The sequence below is a fragment of the Haemaphysalis longicornis genome, unplaced genomic scaffold (genome assembly GCF_048455015.1).
Source record: "Haemaphysalis longicornis isolate Haplotype H1 unplaced genomic scaffold, Haemaphysalis longicornis Haplotype H1 scaffold_1, whole genome shotgun sequence".
Taxonomy (NCBI): domain Eukaryota; kingdom Metazoa; phylum Arthropoda; class Arachnida; order Ixodida; family Ixodidae; genus Haemaphysalis; species Haemaphysalis longicornis.
In genome coordinates, this window is record NW_027526203.1 from 234440073 (window position 1) to 234461393 (window position 21321).

Below are 21321 nucleotides of genomic sequence, written 5' to 3' on the forward strand. Positions count from 1 at the left end.
TTGAGCATTTTGACCCAACAGCGACGGCACGGGACCGTTCAAAGGGACCGTTCATAGTGGAATTCCGTTTTTTTCATCTCCGCCTTGTACTATCATTCGTTTTGCTTAGCCTTGGCAGTTTCACGCTCTGTTTTTCCCTTCTCAATTTGCTCGACCACGTCAGCCTCATCCCGCGCGCGCAAGGCGCCCGGCTGACGGGCCCTAAGTAGCGCCAGCTGGCATTGGTGTCGCGTAGCGCACGGAGCTTGGCTGGCGAGCTACCTCGGACGCCGTGGAGGGAGGAAGGCACAGCATAGGCTTTTCTTTTTTTAAACTTGGGATTTCAGACAAACATTCGCAAATCACGCGAGAACGCGCTAAATATAGTAGTCTAAAAAGTTCTTAGCTCACCTGTCATGTAAGACCGCTTACAAGGCCGGAATTCACCCTAACCCCGGTCGTACGACACCCCGGTCATACGACGCTTTCTCGCGGTCCCTTGAAAGTCGTATTATCAGGGTTCCACTGTAGTTGAAACCGAGTTCACTCTTGCCAGAGCGCTTCTTTTGTGGGCATGCTTGCATGCTTTGATGATGCATCCTTGCAATGTGCCTCGCTTTCCCTGTTACAGCGCAAGAAGGTTGAGCACTACTTCAACAAGTTTAACTCGCTGTGCAGCATACTTGAGGACAGCCAGAGGACGCCCTACAGCCAGTGTACACCGCTTGAGATTATCGACGATATGTGAGCTTGCATTTTTAGTGGGAAAATTCTCCTTTCACGCCGCCCTGTTCTTTCATGCCGTGACAAGCAAAAAATTGTTTCCTCTTCCAGTATGGCCAGATTGCTGGAACTTTGCGAGAGGGGCAAGCAGAAAAAAGGTAAGGGGACTGAAATGATATCTGGGGCTAAAAATAGTCAGCATGCCTTTTCATTCTTTTGAAGGATAAGGCTGCGCAGTGCTGAGATCATCGCTGAGAGTGCTTGTGAGGAATTTAATGACACACTGACTTTTGAGTGCAAGGGCTTGTTATAAATGTGCACCTAGTGATATGTGAGAGGGCAAGGTTGAGAGGGGGCTGAACAGGGCTCTTTGAGGACATATACCAAGAATGTATGGGCGCGATAATTTTTCATAACAAAAATGAGAAGTTCCTTGATGGGGAGGGAGAGTGTTAAACAAAGAGATACCATCTCTCCAAAATTATGTGCAGCTTGTCTAGAGTGGGTATTTAGGAGGTCATATTTAGAGAAGTGAGGGAAATGAATAAATAGAAAATGTGTGAATCTAGAAAAGACCTCTGCAATAAATGTTTTAGGAGTAATATTAAAAAAATGCTGTTAAAGATGATGAAATTGAGAGTAGTGTCAAACAGCCAAAGAGAGAGCCTCCCCTTTAGCCAAGGTAATTAGGTACAAGAACAGGTGGTTGAATGTCTTGTGCAAGTTGCCAGTGCTGATCCCAACTTGGGGAAAGGAATCGGGTGCAGAGTCTAGCATTAGTGTGGGCTGGGGTGCATTCGGCAAGCTCTCTCGAGTAGCTGTTGCCAGAATGAAATTGTTAGGCGCAGGCGTTAAAACAATGCTTGCATCGTGCTGACCCCCTACTGGCAGTCTATGGTGGTGTACGCAACTAGGATAATGTTATACTTCATTATTGATCATGCACTCACATATTGAAGTGCTGTTTTATGACTGCTGGGCCAGTAAGCACTGATCCAAACAATATATGTAGAACGTAAACATTTGGTGCTAGTAATCTGCAGTTCGTGGGCATGATATGCGCACAGAATAAAATGAAGACAAGGGCACTTTGTGCATTGATGTTGTCCTTAGTGTGCACGTATTTTTATACACACATCTTGCATCTGTTGAGTTTAAAGAAGTTTGGTTTCAAGATTGCTTAGAAAAAATCCGGCAATAAAAACACCACTCTGATACTTAGAATGTTAAACGGGTCCTGAAGCACCCTACCTCAGTGCTTAGGTACACAGTCCCACAGAGCAGTATGGGTAATGCCGCTTGTGTAAAGATTTTATTCCCTTAGCTCTTCTGGAAGTTGAAGCCCGTATGGTTAGTGGGGTTCATTGTAAGCAAAAGCAGAGGTGCTTGCTGAAGTCCAGTTTATTGAATATGCACGAAGGTGTTTCCAGGCCTTGTTCACTCCTCTTTGTGTGGAGAAGGCACCTGAAAAGGAGGCAAATTGTTCTCAGCTAGCTGAACAAGCTGGACTCGATTGACGTCTCTTCTTTCTTTTCCCCACGGTGAATTTATTTTCAATTGTGTTAACGACTCCCAAAGTTGCAAGGGGGCACTGCACCATCTCTGGGGTCCTGGCACATGCCTCGGCTCATGGGCCGTGAAGAATCCTAGCTTTTGTGCTGTAAACAGGTTTGCCGCCTTCACTCGCTCTCTGTCCACGAGTCGTGTGTGTGGGTCCTGCGATCGCATTTGGGAAACAGGGATTGCATTGTTGTCACAGCTGCAGGGGCCATTCTTTGTGTTGCAGACTACGAAAGTGTGTCCAGAACGTGCACGGAAATGTGCCGGGTTCTCCAGGAGCTTGACCAGGAGGAAGAGCGTGTCCTGAAGCACGTCACCCCCTACATGAGGTATCCTGTTACTGAGCAGAGTTACATGCCATAAAAGCGATGTACTTTCCTGCAAAAATGTGCAGAGGTGCTGCTGGCATTGGTAGCACCGCAGGTTGCAACATTAATCGTTAACAGCATACCCTGCTTGCTCGCGCTTATGTGGACGTTTGGCATCTCAAGATGTCGCTATAACTGTAGACGTGTCACAAGACCTAAATCTTTTTAGCCAGCTCAGGTCTTAGTAAAGTGCTCTAAAAATCATATAACTGTCAACGTTTGTATGAGTAATTAGTGTTGAATTCTTCATTTTCAAATCTTTTCCAATAAAAAATTGTATGTAATGCTCGTCTTAACATTCAAGTGCAGGCACGGCTGCCTGCTCCTTTCCCTAGAGGTGTTCCAACATTCTTCCAAACAGCATGCTCGTTTGATCTCAAATTTCGCATTGTGTGGGCTATTTATTTTAAAAATCGTTGTCAGCAATAGAATTTACCACTGCTTCTTTACCAGGCGAACGAAAGCTAGCCTTCGTGTCAACTAGGTTCGCCGTGCTTTCTTCATGTCGCGTAAAATTGAAACTCATGACACAGATGCTCTTGTGGGAGTGAAACCTTGCATATTAAAATGCCATTAGTCTTACCATTTTAGTGTACAAAGATAAGTTTTCATGTACAAGTAAAAGCAGTTTGCATTGCGATTTAGTGTCCTGGCTGCCAGCATTTATCTTGGCGACTGGCCAGCTTAAGTCAGTGGACAGTGGAGCTAAAAATCCATTTAGTATAAATGTTTCCCGACATTGCCAGCAAGACCACTTCACCTTAGGGTGTTTTAGGTGGTGCTGTTCTGCTCAGAAAATTTCGGTTGTCATTCATTTTAAATGTTTTTTTTTTTTTTTTTTCATGCTTTTCTTTTGGTAATTTTGATTTGGTATCTTTTAGTTCAACTTAGATGCGGTGCACAGCTTATTGCCACATCTAATCAATGTTCTGCACCATGCAAGAAGTGTCGCGTCTGTGCCTAGCAAGGGACAGAAGCTGCCCCAGTGCTACTGTCTGTTAGTTATGCTTGCAGTCGGGCACTTGGCTAGAAGAGTCATGTCTAGATGTATTGTGACCTGTCAGACAGCATCCTTTCTTTAAGAACATTGGGAGGAACTAGCACTTCTTCGTCACAATCGTGTAAAAGTTTGTCTTGCAGAAAATGACCTGCCCAGTGAAATTCCCGTTTTGTCATAGGCATATTTTCTGGAAAAAAATTCATTCGAATAATCTTGTCATGTACTGTATGTATTTCGGTACTTATTAAATTGAAGAATGTGTAACTCAAAGCGGTTGCTTCAGAGCATGTTTTCTTTAATGCTATGTCTTTAAGATTGTACACAACTGAAAGCAAGTTGCATGTGGTTCAGGGGCATCATTTCCTACACTGGGGCACTCTTCCACAAAGCCCCTACTCTTCAGAAAACATGGGTATTTCATGGAATCACTGAAAACAGCATTTTTCTTTCGGGCGTCGGTGGTGATGTGAGGAGTTGGTGTTCTCCCGAAGAACATGCCTTCTTCTTTCTTCAGCACTCGGCATGCACTGTTACGTTGGCTTTCTGACCCAGTGCTCGTGCCGCACAAAATATCCAGGCGCGCATAAATGTGCATACAAACTGTATAAGTGACTTCTGCTTTGGCCACATGGGGTACGTGAATGTCCCCTCCTGTGGGAGCTCCCCAGCTTTTGCCTGTCCACGAAATGTCCCAAGCAGAAATTAGTAATTGTGGAGCACAGCTGTACACATAGTGCGCTGGTCTCTGCCGAGCTGCATCCCTGGCTCTGTGCAGCATCCAGGGCTACGTATTATGGGCAGCTGTGTGGCAGATTAGCCATTGGAGAGCTGCGGCAGTGTGTGCACGTGTAGCTTTGAAAGCGACCTGTGCATACAATTGGCATATGCTACTGAAGCTCTAAAAATGACTGATGCCCCTGCTGACTTCAGCAGAGGCCATAGGTACCAACACAGCACGACCGCACTGCCGTGAGAATATATTTGGCCTGCTCATTTTGGCTGTGCATACCCACTCAAAGTGCGCACAGGTCCTTAAAACGCTCGAACACCAGTGAAGTGGTGAAGTGAAAAGACCTGGATTTTTTTTTTTTTCTCTCTCTCTCTTTTTTGATATTCTTTGAATTCTGTGGCCAGTATAGTAGAGGCCCAACTGTGTGACCTACTTTTTATGGCCGACCAGCGTGGTCCCAGCACACTCCCCATTAAAAAGAGCATTTGAAATTTGATGCTGATGCAAGGAGCGGAAATCTCCGTAGCAGACAAGTGAGAAGCCAGCCCTGGTTTCCTTCTCAGATGTGGCATGGCTTTCTTTGTCGCCTCCTACTATCGTTCATTTTGCTTTCCTTTCCATTGCCCTGCAATTTGTTTGCCTTTGGTTGGGAATCTGCATGCATGTTGTCCTCTCAGTTACGCACGATGTGGCAGGCTCCCCAGCCTTCATTGTGTTCTGCCTTTTCTCCACCGGCTTATCTCTTGCGTGGCCTGTCTGGAGCGGCACAAGCAAGTGCGTGCTTCCACCGCTTTCACCACTCGGGCCGTGTCACGCGCCGGCTTTTTGGTCTGCATTTTGTTCTCTTTGTCACTCGCAGTCCTAGTTCCTAGTGAGTAGAGCATAAAATCTCTCTCTCTCTCTCTCTCTCTCTCTCTCTCTCTCTCTCTCTCTCTCTCTCTCTCTCTCTCTCTCTCACGCACGCGCACACACACACACACACAAACACACACACACACACACACACACACAAAACGAACAACTTGGGTATGAATTAAAAAAGACCACTGGTGACACTCCTGTGAATGAGAATTGGTCTGTAACAGTGGGAGCCAGTGCCATATGGAGGATGTCGTTTAAAGGGGGAGGGGGGCTTATGAAGTAAAGGAGGGAGAGAAAAGAGAAAGAAATTTTAAAAGTAACGAAAGGTAAATAAAATCTCTAAGTCATAACAAAATAGTCGTAATGTGTAATGTGATGATGGACAAAGGTAGTGGACTCTTACATTCCACACACCCCCCCCCCCATTTGGTACCAAAATAATTGGGGATGGGGGAGGGGGGGGAGGTCGTGCCGGCGCTCAGAAATATTCAGCATGACATGGCTCGTTTAAAGCTCTCTGAGTATGTATGTATTGTGGATTTCAGTAAATTTGTCTACTTGCAAAGGGAGGAGTTGTTGCAAAGAGATTTGGGCTCAACGTCAGTTTTTGAAAGGTCATTATTTAGGTTTATCATGTGAGCAGAACAGTACTAAGAAGTTGCTACATATGCTGCTCTGCACGTTTGAAGAAAAGGCCTGGAGTTCTTGGAATGTCCTGGCATTTTTGTCTCCTTTGAACCCTACCACTACACGCACGATGAAAGGTGTCTCTGGGCGTCTCTTCACCGTTGATTTGGGTCTGTCGACAACTTTCTGCCTTGCAGAAGCATGCTTGGGGCCTATCACGAGCTGTGCAAGTTGAACTGGTGCATCCACAAGCTGTCCGAGCAAATAGTGTCCATCAGCCGAGCCCTGTCCGTTGAGCAAGAACAGCGCCAGCAGTCCATCTGGAACCTCCTTCGATTGGAAACTGTAAGCTGGCTCGTTATTGCATTGCACTTAACACCAAGGCAGGGTTTGTACGAAGTTTGGCTGTTGCACTCGTTTCTTTGAAGGAAGTTAGTACGAGCGATGCCATGCAGGTTTAATTTTTTTAACAAAGCAAGCTCAGTTTTCCCAAAGTGCTAATTTATATTATGCAAAGGGGTAACAGAAGCATGTTGAAAAAAAAAAAAAGTGCTTCTCAACAGCTTTTAAAGGGACACTGAAGTGAATTTGTCAAGCTCCCGTTTTTGCTTGCACTGCGTAGACTGGCTCAAATTAGCACACTTTTCATCGTTTATCCGGTTGACAAATCGGTAATTATTTTACAAAGCGCGAAAGAAGAAAAACTACCATGCGCGGTTTGCGGCGGCCGCACCTACTAAGCTGTGACGTTGGGAGGAGGGGGCACCGTGATTGGACGATGCCCAAGGTTAGCAACCAAACAAGTTTCGGTTTCGGTTTCGGTTCTGTAAAACAACATGTTTGACATCCGATGGCGTCGTTGGATGGGCATTCTCAATATCCCAGTAATCATAGTACCGCGCTTCTGCCATGTTGTCGGCTGTAAAATGCATTAGATAAGCCTCCCAGGGCGGCTTGGAATCGTAGCATTCACTAGCCGAGGCCTACGCAGTGCATGAACTCCCCCCGCAGACGCACAAATGCATGCGCTTTTCCCCCATATTTGGAGCTTGCCTCACTCATGCCTGTATCGTAAAAAGCGTGTTCGCACCAGGCCAAGGGTCTGTTGATTCTGGCCTGTGCCCACTGCCCGCAAGCAGTTGGTGGTTATGGCAACAGCACGCCAACGAGAACTCGCTAGCGCGCCAGTGCCAAGCTGCGCGAGTTCTGCGGACTAGTTCGTGGAGCAGTGAACGTTGCGGCCCAAAAAAAGGTGAACTCAGTATAGAAAACATCGGCGAAAAACAAAAAAGTTACCTTGTAAAAAAAAAAAAAAAAAAAGCTTGTCCCCGCGGGGATTCGAACTTGTGACGGGCAAAACATTTGCGATGATATACCTAGCGCTCCAGACCATACGGCCACGGGCGAGAGCGCTGCAGACACTGGAAATATAAGGTATATAATGTATAACCAGTTTACACTTTTATTTAGTTTTATTATTTTAAGCAGCTTAGGTGACTATTTGTTGTATTGCGCTCGTGCAGTACGCGTCCCCCGAGTTTCCACAATAGCTCACGTCTAGCAATTGCATTTCTTAGACGGAAAAGCGTTCGCAGATGCGTAGTCGTGCTGCTGACTGCTGTGCTTGTTCGCCCAGCGCAAAAAAGTGCTTCCCGCACCCTAGTTTACGCTGTACGGTAAAAATATCAGTTGATTTTATTTCCTTAGTACCTATACTGACTTCGCTGACTCTTCTAACCCTTCAAGAGGCCTTATATTTTCCTACTGGCGTACCAGTCAGCGAAGCGTCGCATGTACGCTTGTGCAGCGCTTGTGTGAAGCGACCTTGACTTGGAGCTAGATACAGAGTACAAACTAACGAAGTAAAGAAAGGCACATTCTTCCATTCACAAACGTGTTGTGGCTTAGTTTCAACTGATCGAGCGAATTGCCATGACCCGTCGGCGGCCGGCGGACTAAATGTTGTGCCGACTGACACGGTCGCGGAAGGTCGGCGAGCCGTGCAGAAGCGCAGCCAATTGCCAGCTCCTCTCCTGCTGACGTCACACGAAAACGCCAAAGAAAATGGGCGAGAGTGCAGAGAGGAGGACAGCATTTTCGAATTGATTTTTCTACTAAATAAATTCGCGTAAACGCGCTCAGAGTGGTCGAAACAGGGCCTAGGGACTCCGGACTACAATTTGCGCTCGTAATCCCGCATTGTTTACAAATCACTTCAGTGTCCCTTTAATCAGTGCAGATAGCCATTGTTATGAATCCAGAAAGCTTTATTGCAAATTAACGCCTTTTCGTAGCAACTTCTTGCCACTGTCATCAAAGGCTGCAGCTATCGCACAGCCTTGTGTCTGGACGTGTTTTATTAAAAAACAAAACAGTGGCATAACGTATTCATTGCTATTGATGCTAAAATTTCGAATTCACAATGAAAGGGGTCCCGTGCACCCTCCCACACACAGCACAGTTGGCTTAATCTCTTCTGGCAGTAATGTTGCTAATGCTGTCAGTATTCATGAAGCTGTTTCTTCCCCTTTCTCCCGAGCCATTTGTAATGCTGTGGAAGGTAACAGCGTGCAGGCTCGGGCAGTGAAAGACTTCTTGTTAAACGCACCAATGAACTGCATGGTGGAGACATTTGTTGTGTGTGCGATGAAGAAACACAAACCAGCATAAGCCAAACTTAGCACGTGGGTGGAATTTCGCCGTTCCTGCACATCGCTCCAGTGCCATATTGATGCGGCCGTAGCAGTCTGTGCATCCATCAGCACAGCCAGTGCTTTCTCAAATGCGTTTGAGCATGCAAAGGAAAAATGGAGGCCCTTCCAGTAGCAGTTTGTGTCTTTGTAAATATGTCGTGTAACTCTTGTCCTTTCGTCCCCATGGGAATGCACAGTAAAAAAGCAGCGAGAACTCGGTTTCACCGAACTCTTTGGTACACACACTGCTCAATGAGATATTTGGACGGACCTACAAAACAGCTGCAGATCACAGCAGCAATTCCTTCCCACAAGGCGCCTTGCTACGAGGTGTAAGGTAAATTTTCTAAAGAAAGGAACATGATGCACCTGGTGGCATGTAAGGGTGGTGCAGGCAACACTAATTAACCGAATGTCTCTATGGATAGCAGATGGTGGAAGAATGATGTTTGTTTGTTACTGGAAGGGCACAAAAAAAAACTGGCCAATAACAGGGCTCCTGCTGTGTGGTGCGTAAAGGCGGCACGAAGAATAGTGGGGATTCAAAGTAAGCGCAGGAAGAGGTGGCAAATTTCACAGGGTAATTATGAGCTTTCCGCTGGTAGTACTGACCACTTTCATGACTTGCTTCAGATCCCCTTCAAGCAGGCTGTGTACATGGTGGTACGACGATAATTGGAACACTTGTAAAAAATTTTCCTGAGCGAACCGCCACTCTGTTCGCGCTCAAACTTCGCACGAAGGTCGCATTTTGTGGTCTATTTTGTTTGACACCAGGAACAACAACGGTACTTCTGTTTATTCTGAAAATAAATAAAAACTATTTTCGCCCATGGGAAAATGGAGGCCGATTTGAACGTGCAAGCCAGTGCAAGCTGATATTGGAACGGCGGTGCCACCTGGGGTATGCAGAGCGAAACAGACAATGGGGATTCACGCTCCTTCCATGGCAGGAAGGAGCCAAGTGAGGTAACAGGAAACAAATTATTGGCAACGATGAACCGTGGGAATATTTATTGTGAGTGGTACCAGTTGTTATGCAACTATCTGTGACCATTGTAAACTAGGGACGAGCGATTTTCTGATCGTGTACTACCTCATTTGGCCCCCATTGTCCGTTTTGCTTTGCATACCGCAGGTGGTGCTGTTGTTCCAAGCTCAGCTTGCACTGGCTCGCACGTTCAAATCAGCCCCCATTTTTCCATAGGCGAAAACCGTTTTTATTTATTTTCAGAATAAACAGGCAAGTACCGTCATTGTTCCTGGTGTCAAACAAAATAGACCACAAAATGCGACCTTCGTGCGAAGTTTGATCGCGAACAGAGCGGCGGTTCTCTGTATTTCTAACTGTGTACTGAGCAGTGAAAGTAAAACCTGCTCTAATGTAAGGACTAATCATGCATTGCTGAACTAACCAGATGGTTGGTAGGGTGCTCGCATTATGGGCATGCAACTTAGATAAGAGGGCCAGAGCACTACATTGCTGCTTCATTTTGCTTAGTCTCTTCTCAGAATGTGAGACAAAAGCACTTTTTCTGTTTTTTTAAGCTGAGGAGCGCATGCCCTGCGGAAAATGTCTCTGTGTTGGGACCTGTCGTGTCAGCACGATGTGTTTGTTCTCTGCAGAGTAACATGTATTGCTGGCTGTGTTTTGATGGGGCAGAATGCAAGGGCATTCATGTTCTGAGGCCACAGTGTATACTCGTGTGGGATTTTTGATGCAGAACCCTACGCTGCAGCATCGCTTGTTGGGCTGTCACGTCCTACATGCTGTTTTATTGGTTTGCGCAGTGCTGACCGTCGTGCACTTATGGTTCGTCAGAGTTCTCTTGGTAATATAGTAGTTGCCTGTTCTTGCACGTTGTATCAAATGGTAAGACTGGATTTCTGTTTTTCTTCCTGGTGTCACGGCAGGTATCAGCTCTGAAGCAATTGTGTTCAGCCTGAGAGCTGTGGTTGCTTTCGTTATGCGTATGCACATACGGTGGTTCACCTGCAGGCACGTTCGCTGGCAGCTGTACCAGCCACCGAGGACCAAATGCCGCCCGCTGCTGGTGATCCCATCTCCTGGCAGCTTTTGCGCCAACAGATGGATGAACAGCTGATGGAGAGCAGAGCGCAGTGCGAGGAAGCAGATGCCGTGTTCCAGCTGTAAGTCCCTTTCAGGCCTGCCCTTGCTCCCGAGCGTGTCTATGCGTGGATTGTCTGGTGAGCTCGTGCAACGGCCATCAGAGGTGCTCATTGTATAGTGTTGTGAAACTCCCTATAGGTCCTATGTATCAAACGCTTACTCCCTCCTTTGGGGGTGTCACCTGGTTTAGCCTGCAATTTGTCAACAGAAAGTCAAAGTGGTAACCTAAGGGCCAATTCTCTAAGGAAACGGCACGCGTCACTTGCCCGTCATTTTGAAACGGCGACCTTGGGGGCGCACGTGATGGACCATATGCAAAATGTCGTCGCGCCTTGCGTCATCCGGAAAAGTACCGCGAAGCAGTCGCTCATGGCCCGTGACCTACTTATTATGCCGTTTTATACGGTTTGAAAGACAAAAGGCCGTAATTGATTACGGCAAGTGTCAATCAACCGCACGCCAAAAGGCAGCCAGAAACAATGCGGGGAAAAGTGCGTCGTTTCAAACGGCGCTCGCTTAACGGCGAAAGCGTCCGTGGCTCCTGCGGGGTTGCACAGGCGGTTCCGTTTGCGCCTTGTCGTCTGCTAATTGTTTTTACCTCTGTTTTTTGTTTGCGCTGTTTGCGCCAAATAGTTCGGCGACGTACCTTAGCATGATTTCAATGAACATTTTCACGCCGTCGCCAATGGATGTACCCATCTGTCAACTCCAACGCCCCAACAGTTAACTACACGGGTGCACGGAACAAACATATCAGGCACATTTTTCCGCCAGGCGCACTTGGGTTGCACCAGTGCGCCAGTCTGCGGTAAATTGAACGCTGCCGTAAACTGAGCATAAATCAGTGTATCTCGACATGGCGGTGCATCTGCCTCTTCGTTAGCAGCGCAGCAATCTCCGCAAGCTCCGAGACAGCAAATGCGACGGCTAAGGCGACAACACACGCCGCGCGACGCGTTCGCCCTGAGCGACAAGGAATTTGTGCGCAAATTTCGCCTTTCAAAGACCGCGGTGCGAACTCTCTGTGGCAAGTTGCGGCTCCGTCTCAGACCTCAACGGGCAACGTTCCCTAAAAGTCTTTATAGGGACAACGCTAGGGAACATAGCGTGCTCTTTGATTGGCTAGTTCCTCTCCTCCGTTCTCCCTGACACCTTGGAAGGCCGGGGTCTTGCACGAATTTGACGTCAAAATGACGTCACATGCGAAACGACGGCGTCGTTTTGGAGAATTAGGCCCCAGTTGCTTGCAGCTGCTTCCGCAAGCCGTAGAGGGAATTTCACAATCAGATGTTTTCTGGTTTGAAAAGCAAGTATTACTGGATAAGTTTCTGCGAAGTTTCATTTCCATCCCATAAATGCCATGCCGACACGCAGTTTCTCTTCACTGTCTAAAAGGGGGATGCATACAGGGCTCAGATTCTGAAGCGGAGTTTTGCAGCTGGTGTATATAGGACTCTGATCACAACAACATGTAGCAGTGTCGTGTAGCCCCTCCAAGGGAGGAGCATTGAAAAAGTGCTGTCTTTGAAAAGCGGTCATCACACAGTGTGCTCGGCACTCACCATTTCGTTCATCTTCTCACATGCCTCTCGTTCATGACACAAGTTGAAAAGCAGGCCTTCCCCTCCTTCCTGAACATTTTCTCACCCCAAATTACTGTATTGTACTGCTGCAGGCATATTTCTCTCTACCGTTGATCCCCGCTACAACAAAAGCTGTTTCAGTGAGTTTTCTGTTGTAATAAAGTGTTCCTATTTACCTGCCCATCACGTTAAGAGAATCCACAGAAATTTTGTACTCAACAATCAACTTTCTCTGCACAGTTTCTCTTCAGCTGAATTTTCATGAAGGAAAACAAATTTCCCGTTTATTTGGAAACTAGAGCTCCAGAAACCATACATTTGTAACATTGCGAGTGTGTGCACAAAGTCGTCACAGTAATATTGTCACTTTTTTACATGAAACGGCTCCCGGTACTATATTGTCTGCACGTTGTCACTGCCTCTGCTATCACCATTGCTTCGTGGCAACACATCTAAATGCTACACGTAGTGAATGCTGTGAGAGGGCTCTGGGGTCAATCAGCGTTCTGCTCGAATCGTTTTCATCCCTGCCACAACACGATGTTGCATGGGAAAACTGGCCTGGACGGCAGACTGCCAAATTTTCTAGGTACTGTAGCATCATAGTAATGCTGTCCCGAGTTTATGCGAGGGTAGTTTGACTTGGAAGCATGGTGGGGCTCATATCAATGAATGAATTTATTCATAAGGGAGAGGTTGAACGCCTCGTGGGGGGGAAGGGGAGGGAAAATAAACCAGTGAGCGGATGGGGTTCAATCACAACACGTCCCACCGATTCTAAAACGGCAGCTCGAAATTTCGCCTCCGGCTTTATTTCGCCTCAGGCACTCAAATTCTTCAACAAGCAGCCCCGACGTCCCCCGTAGAAATCATCTGGGCTCCTGTGCACGCTGGCCTGGAGAGGAATGAAGTTGCCCACAGTATGGCTAGAGAACTCGCCATCCGAGCCGGGGCTAGCTCATTCCACTACCGTGGCGCCAGATCCGCTAGAGACCGGATGGTCACGTACAATGAAATTACCACCCATTACTGCCTCTCTCGCCGTGTCTACCTTCCCGGCACACGCACAACTCACCATCCATCAAGAACACACATGGCATCTTTTACAAACAAACAGATTTCCCAATCCCGCTAAATTACACCTAATTCAGCCAGCACTATACCCTTCACCTGACTGTACTGCCTGCCAGTATGCCCGAGAGATCCCTATCCAAAAACAGCCATGTGTGAGCAGTGGGGGGAGGCGTTGTGCTGCCCAGACCAGGAGGCTCCAGCTTCACTGGTCGCCCGGGCGGCCACCATCGTCACCTAACTCTGCTCCAAAATAAATGTGTTTCTTCTTCTTCTTCCACCCCGCACACAGACCACTTGATTTAGGTCATTTTCACTATACGTCCAGCAAATTTCCACAGGGCCATTAAAGTTTCTTTCACATTGCTCGAAAGTGTTATCCATTCTTGAAGGGACGCGACGTGAGGAGGTAGACACCTACAGCGTTCCTCGGAGAGTCGAGCACAGTCCCAGAGAAAGTGGTGCATGGTGGGTCGGTCGGCACTGCGCAGGGGCCAGGGAGGGGTAGGAGGGTGAGCAGGCATGGAGGAACTTTACGAAACCATAAAAAGTGCACACTACACTGATATATCTTTAGTAGCAGGTAGGACTAGACAATGCCAAGTAGGTACTGATTTTTGCCTTCGAAGCAAATATGAAGCACGAATAATGATATTCTTCAAATAATTTTGAAGCAAATAATTCAGATAGCTGCAAAACTGAAAAAGCAACTATACTCGGTGACAACTTAAGAACGGCACCGGAAGTTGCCGCTGTGCCTTATCACCGTAGCCGGATGTTTCTCCGCGCGGCGCAAGTAGGGCGTTACTGGGAATATTTTGAACATGGCGTGAGCCGTTCCCGTGATTTTTTGGACTTAATATGCTTATAAACGACTCCAGCGACGACAAACAAACTGCGTGAGACATGGCAGACGATATCGCGCATTCATAGCAAACCCCTTTCAAAACGTGCGCGCACTGACGTCACGGGTCCGGCGCTTTGGCGGAGTGATACGCTACATGAGGTGGTGCCGTTCTTGAGTTGTAACCGAGTATAGTAGCCATTACAAACACTGCAGTGAAAACACAACTGGCCCTTTAGTGTGCTAAAAATTTGTTCGAGTGAAAGGGCTTCGTGATTACAGCTACTCATGGCAGCACGGAAACCAAAGCAAAAAGGAGAGTCGACATACTTAACTCAGCCCAAGCAACGTAGAAACATCAATTGCAGCAGCTGCAGTTGCGCAAGCAGCAAGGATGAATTTACAGATGCAGGCCAATGGAGAGTTTTAGAATAAGGGAACCCAACGTTTGGGAAAGATGGGGGGACCCCATGGAGCAAGGATTATTGAGGAGGTGCAACAGGGCTTGCTCCGGCGGCGCAATAAAGTCACGGCGGCGTGGACGGCACCGACGTGCCTTCTGTCACGAGGCGCCAAAGGGAAAACGCGCGGTCGCGCTTTCCGAAAAGGCTCGCCGATGCAAGGACAGTCAGTGCATAGCCGGCTGCCGTCATGGGCAGACGACGCCGACGAATCCCTTACGCGACCGGACTTCCATTGGAGTCAGTTTGCGGCGGAAGAAATCTTCGCGTTTCAAACATCGTCGTCGTTAGACAAAGGGGCTTCAATTTTTTTAGAACGCAAAACCTACAATAAAAAAAAACATGTGGTTGAGAATTTAAGTATGATTAGTTCCAGTGAATGGCGGTTCTTGTCCTCTATGCCATTGGTTCATATTTAGACTGTCCTAACTTTCCCGCCCTGCCTGTGCAACATGAAAAACTGCGTGCAAATCTGAGAAGCCCGCGAGAGACGAGAGCGGCGAGAGTGAACCACTCGTGGCGAAAAGGCGTCGTCGGCAGACGTCGTCTGCTCCGGGATTCCTTCTAGTGCTTTGTTACAAGCGCGGTACGGCTTGTAACTAGGGCAGTATTTATTAATAACTGCTGCTAAAATGTCCAGCACTTCTATTTATCGAGTTCACAGAAAGAAATCTGGCAATTTTCACAATATATTGGATGATAATACGATTTTTGTACGTCGCGTCTGTAGAAGAACATGTAAACTATGGCAACGCGCTTGACGCGTCATCTGTTGTGCTGCTCCGCAAGCTGCACTTCCTCCTCGCCAGACAGTGACATTAATGCGCCGCACGCCTGCGCTGTGCCAGCCCAGCAGATTCCCCTCCTCAAATACTTCTTTCTCCATGGGGGACCCAAACGCAGCCTGCTCTCATGTGATGAGTTCCTCCAAAGACTCGTGGCCAGCTTTTGCTCTCATTTGTAGCGCTGTTGCGTCGAAAAAAACTTCCAGAAAGCGAAGCTACCCCCCGCATGGGCAGGGCTTGACTCTTGCACCAAGGGAAAGCAACACGTCTAAGATGGAAGTGTCAAGGCACTCGGATCAATGGGATCTCGTTGTGGCCTTTCCGTGTGGAGAACTTTGGGCTTAGCATCATAGCAGATATTTGATCGTCACTTTCACTTCAGCACAGATAGCAATACCTAGACCAATTTTTCCCCATGCTGTCATCTCCTTTACGCATGTGTAACTTGTTTCTGCCATGAGTTCCATTCTGGTGGGCAGCAACAAGCTGTAGCTGCAGCTGCCTATGGCAGTTTGTATGCACAGGCAGCGCCATGCTGCCACCACTCGCCACGTCGCGTGCCGTGTGGGTAGGTGCAGGTGTGTTTTAGCACCGAAAAAATGCTGCATGCTTCCCAGCCTTATCCATTTCTTACAAACCGTGCACTAAGTCTACCAATTCAGCTAACCTCTCGTGATAGCTTGCAATTTTGACTGGAAAAAGGACCAGCAGCCTTTGCTTCAGTCTACGTATAGCAGGTGCGAGGAAGGGAATACCAGTCTAGGCCGCAGCAAAGGGGCAAGGAGGGGGCAGAGTGCATCATACAGCGTTGCCCTGGTGGGAAGGCAAAACAGAAAATAAGAGAGGGGGAGAAAGGGTGCACTCTAGCTGCTTGTCTCCTGGTTGCAGTGCAGCAAACACCACCCTCCCCAGGAGGCTTGTCCGTGCGGGTTACCCAAGTTACAGTGTACTACAAGAGAGAGGTGTGTGGTTCGGGGCCGATTAGGGGGCTCTCTTTTGCGATGAAAATTTCTGCTGAGGAACTCCTGTTGTAAGCAGTGCCCCTGGCGGCTGCTGCTTACCAGTTGGTTTCAGAAGTTTTGTTTGTTAAATTAATCCTTATTAACCCTAAATGGTCGTATTTCTTTATTTCATGATATATAAAGTTTTATTAAACCCGTCAAATAACTGTTTAGATTGATTTAGAAACTTATAGGTGACGCTGGCTGCAACAGGAGTTCTCTGGGGAATGCCTGCGCTCCGTACAATTTTTCCATCGCAAAAGGGACCCGCGCTCTCCATTGGTTTTTCCCCCGCACGACACACCTTACCTTCTAGTACACTGTACCCAAGTCACTCATGCTGGCAACACCTTCCCTTCGGCCGTCACTGTCTAGTCAAAATTGTCCTTTTGGATGAATACGTTTGGATGAATCGAGGCTTCAGTGTAATTTACACCAACAGATTTCGTTGAATCAGAATGAAATATACATGGTTTTCAGTGGGCATTAGGCTGCTCGTACCTTGTTACTTCTTTATATCGAGGATCTCATTATATTGAAATTCATCATGTAGAGGTTGCTGACATCACTTAACGGGATTTTCCAAGTTGCCCAACTGTATCCAAAAGCTGGTCATGGCACGTGCGCTTGACTTCGATTATGTTTAGTGACTCGGCCCCATCATGTGAAAAAGATGCAGGGCAGATACCGCGAAAAGAAAAAAGAAAAGCGGGCTTAGATTTCCGGAGAGAGCGCACACCACATGTGTCTCATTTATCGTGGGAGAAAAGAAGCCCAGTCTCCACTTTTGAAAATTTCCAGTACTGGAATTCTGGCGAAAACGAATATGAGATAATATGTAATTCAATAAAATAAAAAAAAAGTTATTCGCACATGCCAGCCCGGGACACAAAAGTTCCAGCAGCTGCACTCTAGGTACTACTTGGTCTGTGCAGTGCACGTAGCGAGGATGTTGTTGTGCAACCCGTCACTGAATGCCAAGTACTGAGCAGTAAGTACCAAGCGGAAGAAGGAAAAGCCTGTGCGGAGTGGTTACTTGGAAGTAAAACTTCTGCATTTTCTCTCAGAATAATTGGTTGTTTGCCAAATTTACAACTGCAAAGTTTCTACGACAGTGAATTTTTCGGGCATGCCATAAATTTTGTTGTAGTGGGGTTCAACTTTGTACACAAGTGACCCTGAATCCTTTGTACACCGTTTTTTGCTTTAGGTATTGCTGGTCGGTTTTGTGGCCCGATGGTTTTACTCTGTAGCTCACAAACTGGGTACGCTCAAACTGGTGCAGTGCATGCTACGTGCGCGAGTTACTAATTGTGCTTTCCCTGCTGCAGGGTTGATGCAAACATTGCCAGGCTGGAGGAAGAATGCAGCGAATTACTGAAGAGGATGACCATGAAATGAGAAAGTGCCTCTTGGCTAAGCTTAAAAAGTATCGTCCGCTTCGTCTGTATTGTTGGCCATACTTGCCTTTGCAGCCCTTTTGACCAATTGCAACAAGCTACCACTGTTGACGGCAAGCCGGCCGACCAAAGTAGTTTCAAAGAGTAGTTCTTTTGATCTTCGTGCTGGCGGCGCATGTTTGAGCAGTAGGTGGCATTCCGAGGGCTGTTGTGAAAGGTTTGTTAGGACACGTCTTTTTTGCTGTTTTGTTGTTGCCATTCACTGTGATTGTGAGCCTGTGATTTTCCTGGCAGTTTTCTACGTGGCACTTCCCTTTACCAAATTTCCAAAGACCAACAGCAAGAAAATTTCACTTGGGAACTTCTGACTTAAATTAGTGGTGCAAGAGTGTCTACCAACTGAGCAAACAAGGAAATGGCAGAGCAAAAAATATTGTGTCTCATGCTGAAGCCTCTGCAGTTTTATTTGAAAATCTCTGCAGTATTGCATTTTTTTTTTTTCGTGCACTGAATACCTCATGCACCACTTTGACGCTGAAACGAAAATTCTGGTAATATTTTGTAAAAAAAAAAAAAAAAACAGTGCTGCAGAAACTCTGTTAACTAAATTGTTTTGGGAATTAATGCTTTAATATCTCATTGTGCATAGTTTGGGTATGATAACAGTAAACAGTCTGCCTGAACAGCGCACTGGACTGCCTTGTTTTCTGTGCGGCAGTGGTGACACCCCAGATTCGACAACTACCCGCCACGGTGGCTCAGTGGCTAAGGCGTTGCGCTGCTGAGCACGAGGTCGCGGGTTCGATTCCGGGCCGCGGCAGCCGCTTTTGTGATGGAGGCGAAAAGCAAGAACGCCCGTGTGTACGAGATTTCGGCGTGCATTAAAGATCCCCAGGTGGTCAAAATTAATCCGGAGCCCTCCACTACGGCGCGCCTCATCGCCAGCGTTGCGTCGGCGCGTTAAACGGCGCGTTAAACCCTACAATAAATCAAATCAGGTTCGACAACTAAGTCTGGTTGCGAATAACAGCCCCCTCCCCCCCCCCCCCCCCCCCCCCCCTTTTTTTTTTTTTCGTTTCGGAAAAGTAGATCTTTGCTAGTCTTTGTAGCAGTGTGCTCACATATACTTGAAATGTCATGTTTTGTACTTTTACTTTGCAACTGTGCACTCCTTTTTACTTGTGTTATTGGGAGACCTATTCTTAAAAGGCTTAAAACTTTTGTTGCACTCGATGTTGAGCTTGCTGTGATGGGTAGTGCGCTGAAAGAGCGCATCTTGCCCATGCTTACTGCCTGTAAAATATCATTTTTGTGTTTGTGGGGCCCTGCCTCCTGGATGGGTATCTTTTGTACGTATGCATGAGTCGTTGCACAGACAGGCCAGCCCATTTCACAGGGCTTACTTCCTTGTATCCCAAGTGTCTTTTGAAGGGTGTGCAATAAGATTTTAGTTGTAGAGCCATGCGGGTGAACTTTATCCCTTTTTTTGTGTTCAGCTGCCCAGGGGCAAGGGCAGTCATGGTGTATTACTCAGAGCGGGTCAACACTGCAATTGCCAGCGCCTTTTAATAGTTGGCTGCAGCTTGTGGCGCACTTAAAAGCTGCTCCACTCTCTGTGGCTTTTATTACCACTTCCCGCTCATTTGTGTGCGCGAATGTTCTTGGCTCTGAGTGGATGCCACATTGCCTGCACATCTTGGGTGGGACCTTGTTTTGTGCACAACTGCCAGCCATTTGTGGATGTAAAGCAGTATTTTTGTCGGACAAGTTGTGTACGCCTTTGGATAGCCCCAGGTGAAAGGCATGCCAACAGTTCGGAGAACTTTTTTTATGGATTTAACAGCGTTCACCTGAATGTTGGCCCATTTCTTGTGCAGCAATTGTTGTGCACGATCTTGTTACTACAACGATTGCTAGTTTATTGTTACACTTGTAAATATGGGTTCAGATGCAGTCGGCTGCACAAAGTTTTTTTTTTTTTTTTAATGTGGTTGTGCACACGTTTTTATTTTGTTTTTACAAAATGCTGTTGCCTTTGCTCGTTCTTTACTCAATGTAAAGTTGCTCTGACTGCACCATTAAAATGCGCTTTGGCAAGAACGTGTCCTCGTTGCATACTTTATACCTACCCTTGTTTTACGGTAAGTGCACCCTACTGTTGTATGCCTTGTACAACTATAAGCTGGCTTATAGTTTCAGATCCCTTCTATATTTCGATTCTCGATGTGCAGCAAGGCGAACAAGGTTCATGGTTTCAAAGTGAAGTTGCCATAGCTCTTTCTTTTTTGATTGAATAAAAAATTATTAGGGCTGAACGTTAGGTGCCTGCTTCAGTTCCTTCAGAGTACCCTTCTACACTGCACCCTTTGCCGCATTATACTGAAACTTCGAGAAAATAATTTAGTAGTAATCATTTGTTCATACTCTTATGGTAATGCTGGAGTCTTGGTAACACTGTTTTCTTTTGTTTTTCCTCCACTGATTGCTGCTGGTGTGGTTCTATAATGGGTGTGTTTGTTGCCCTAATTTCTCTTTGTGACTATGGTGCCATTCATGTTCTCATCAGTCCATGGGGAGTGTAATTTTTTTAAGAACATTTGTTTTAATTGGCTTAGATGCATCTGAAAAAGCCATAACACCTTAAAGTGTTGTCAAAGAGCAATCTAGGCATTTATTGTTTTCTATTTATTGAACTCAATAAAATTTCTGGAAACGCAACGTTTTTTCTAATAAAAACATACATTTTTGAAAGGAGCCCTGCTGCACATTTGAATCCCGAAATAGGCACACTTCAGAATTTTTACAAAGGCTTTCTATTAAGTACTACACTCCTATTCTACCCAATAGTGCATCCTGTGCACCTATCTTCTTAGTTTGGCTGAACCACCACAAACTCGGTCAGCATCAGTATTATCTCAAAATGAACGTTGCCTTCCCCCGAGCATCTGCTGTATGATGAAAAAAAAAAAAAAATGTAATTCAATAGTTCACTTTTAGGTCACTTTGTTTCTTAATTTATTTGTACTTTATGTAGGGCCAAGTCAAATATCTCTTATGAAAGCAGGATGTCCAGTTCTCATAGCCTCACTAATATATCTAACCGTCGCAAACATGGTGTTTGGTGGATCCAGCTTATTTTGGCGGGCACATATTCCTGTACGCCACACAATTCTTTTTTTTTTTTTTTTCTTCCCCTGTCCAAGCAAGATGTTGCCCCTGAAATTGGCTTCAAAACTGCCCAAGGGCAACTTTCCTGATCACCTATAGCCCCCCAGCCTCAACCAAAGGGTTATTCCTGCCACTGAGAGCTGGTCTGAAACTGGCCAAGAGCAGGTCAAAGGGACAAAAGACGTCACAAGCCCCGCCAAAGTTTGTTTTGTGTCGCTATTTTTTGCTGGGCACCTGTGCCAGCCTGCCAGTTTCAGTTCCCTCTACAATAGGGAAGGGAAGTTTGACTCTGTCCATGTGGCTGCTGGCATTTTGGGAGCGTGGCGATCAGTATCG

General features: G+C 46.6%; 1 protein-coding gene across 4 annotated transcripts in view; it reads left to right on the forward strand.

The window, feature by feature from the left end:
- LOC144142766 (inhibitor of nuclear factor kappa-B kinase subunit alpha-like) overlaps positions 1-19917 on the forward strand; it is a 78234-nt gene extending 58317 nt beyond the window's left edge. For all 4 annotated transcript variants that reach the window (XM_077674492.1, XM_077674501.1, XM_077674475.1 and 1 more), the window contains exons 14-19: positions 611-723; positions 814-860; positions 2489-2591; positions 6046-6193; positions 10541-10692; positions 17749-19917. In XM_077674492.1, the coding sequence (XP_077530618.1) occupies positions 611-723; positions 814-860; positions 2489-2591; positions 6046-6193; positions 10541-10692; positions 17749-17818 (633 nt within the window). In that variant the 3' untranslated portion in view covers positions 17819-19917. The remainder of the gene's footprint in view (positions 1-610; positions 724-813; positions 861-2488; positions 2592-6045; positions 6194-10540; positions 10693-17748) is intronic.
- Positions 19918-21321: the final 1404 nt, after the last annotated feature.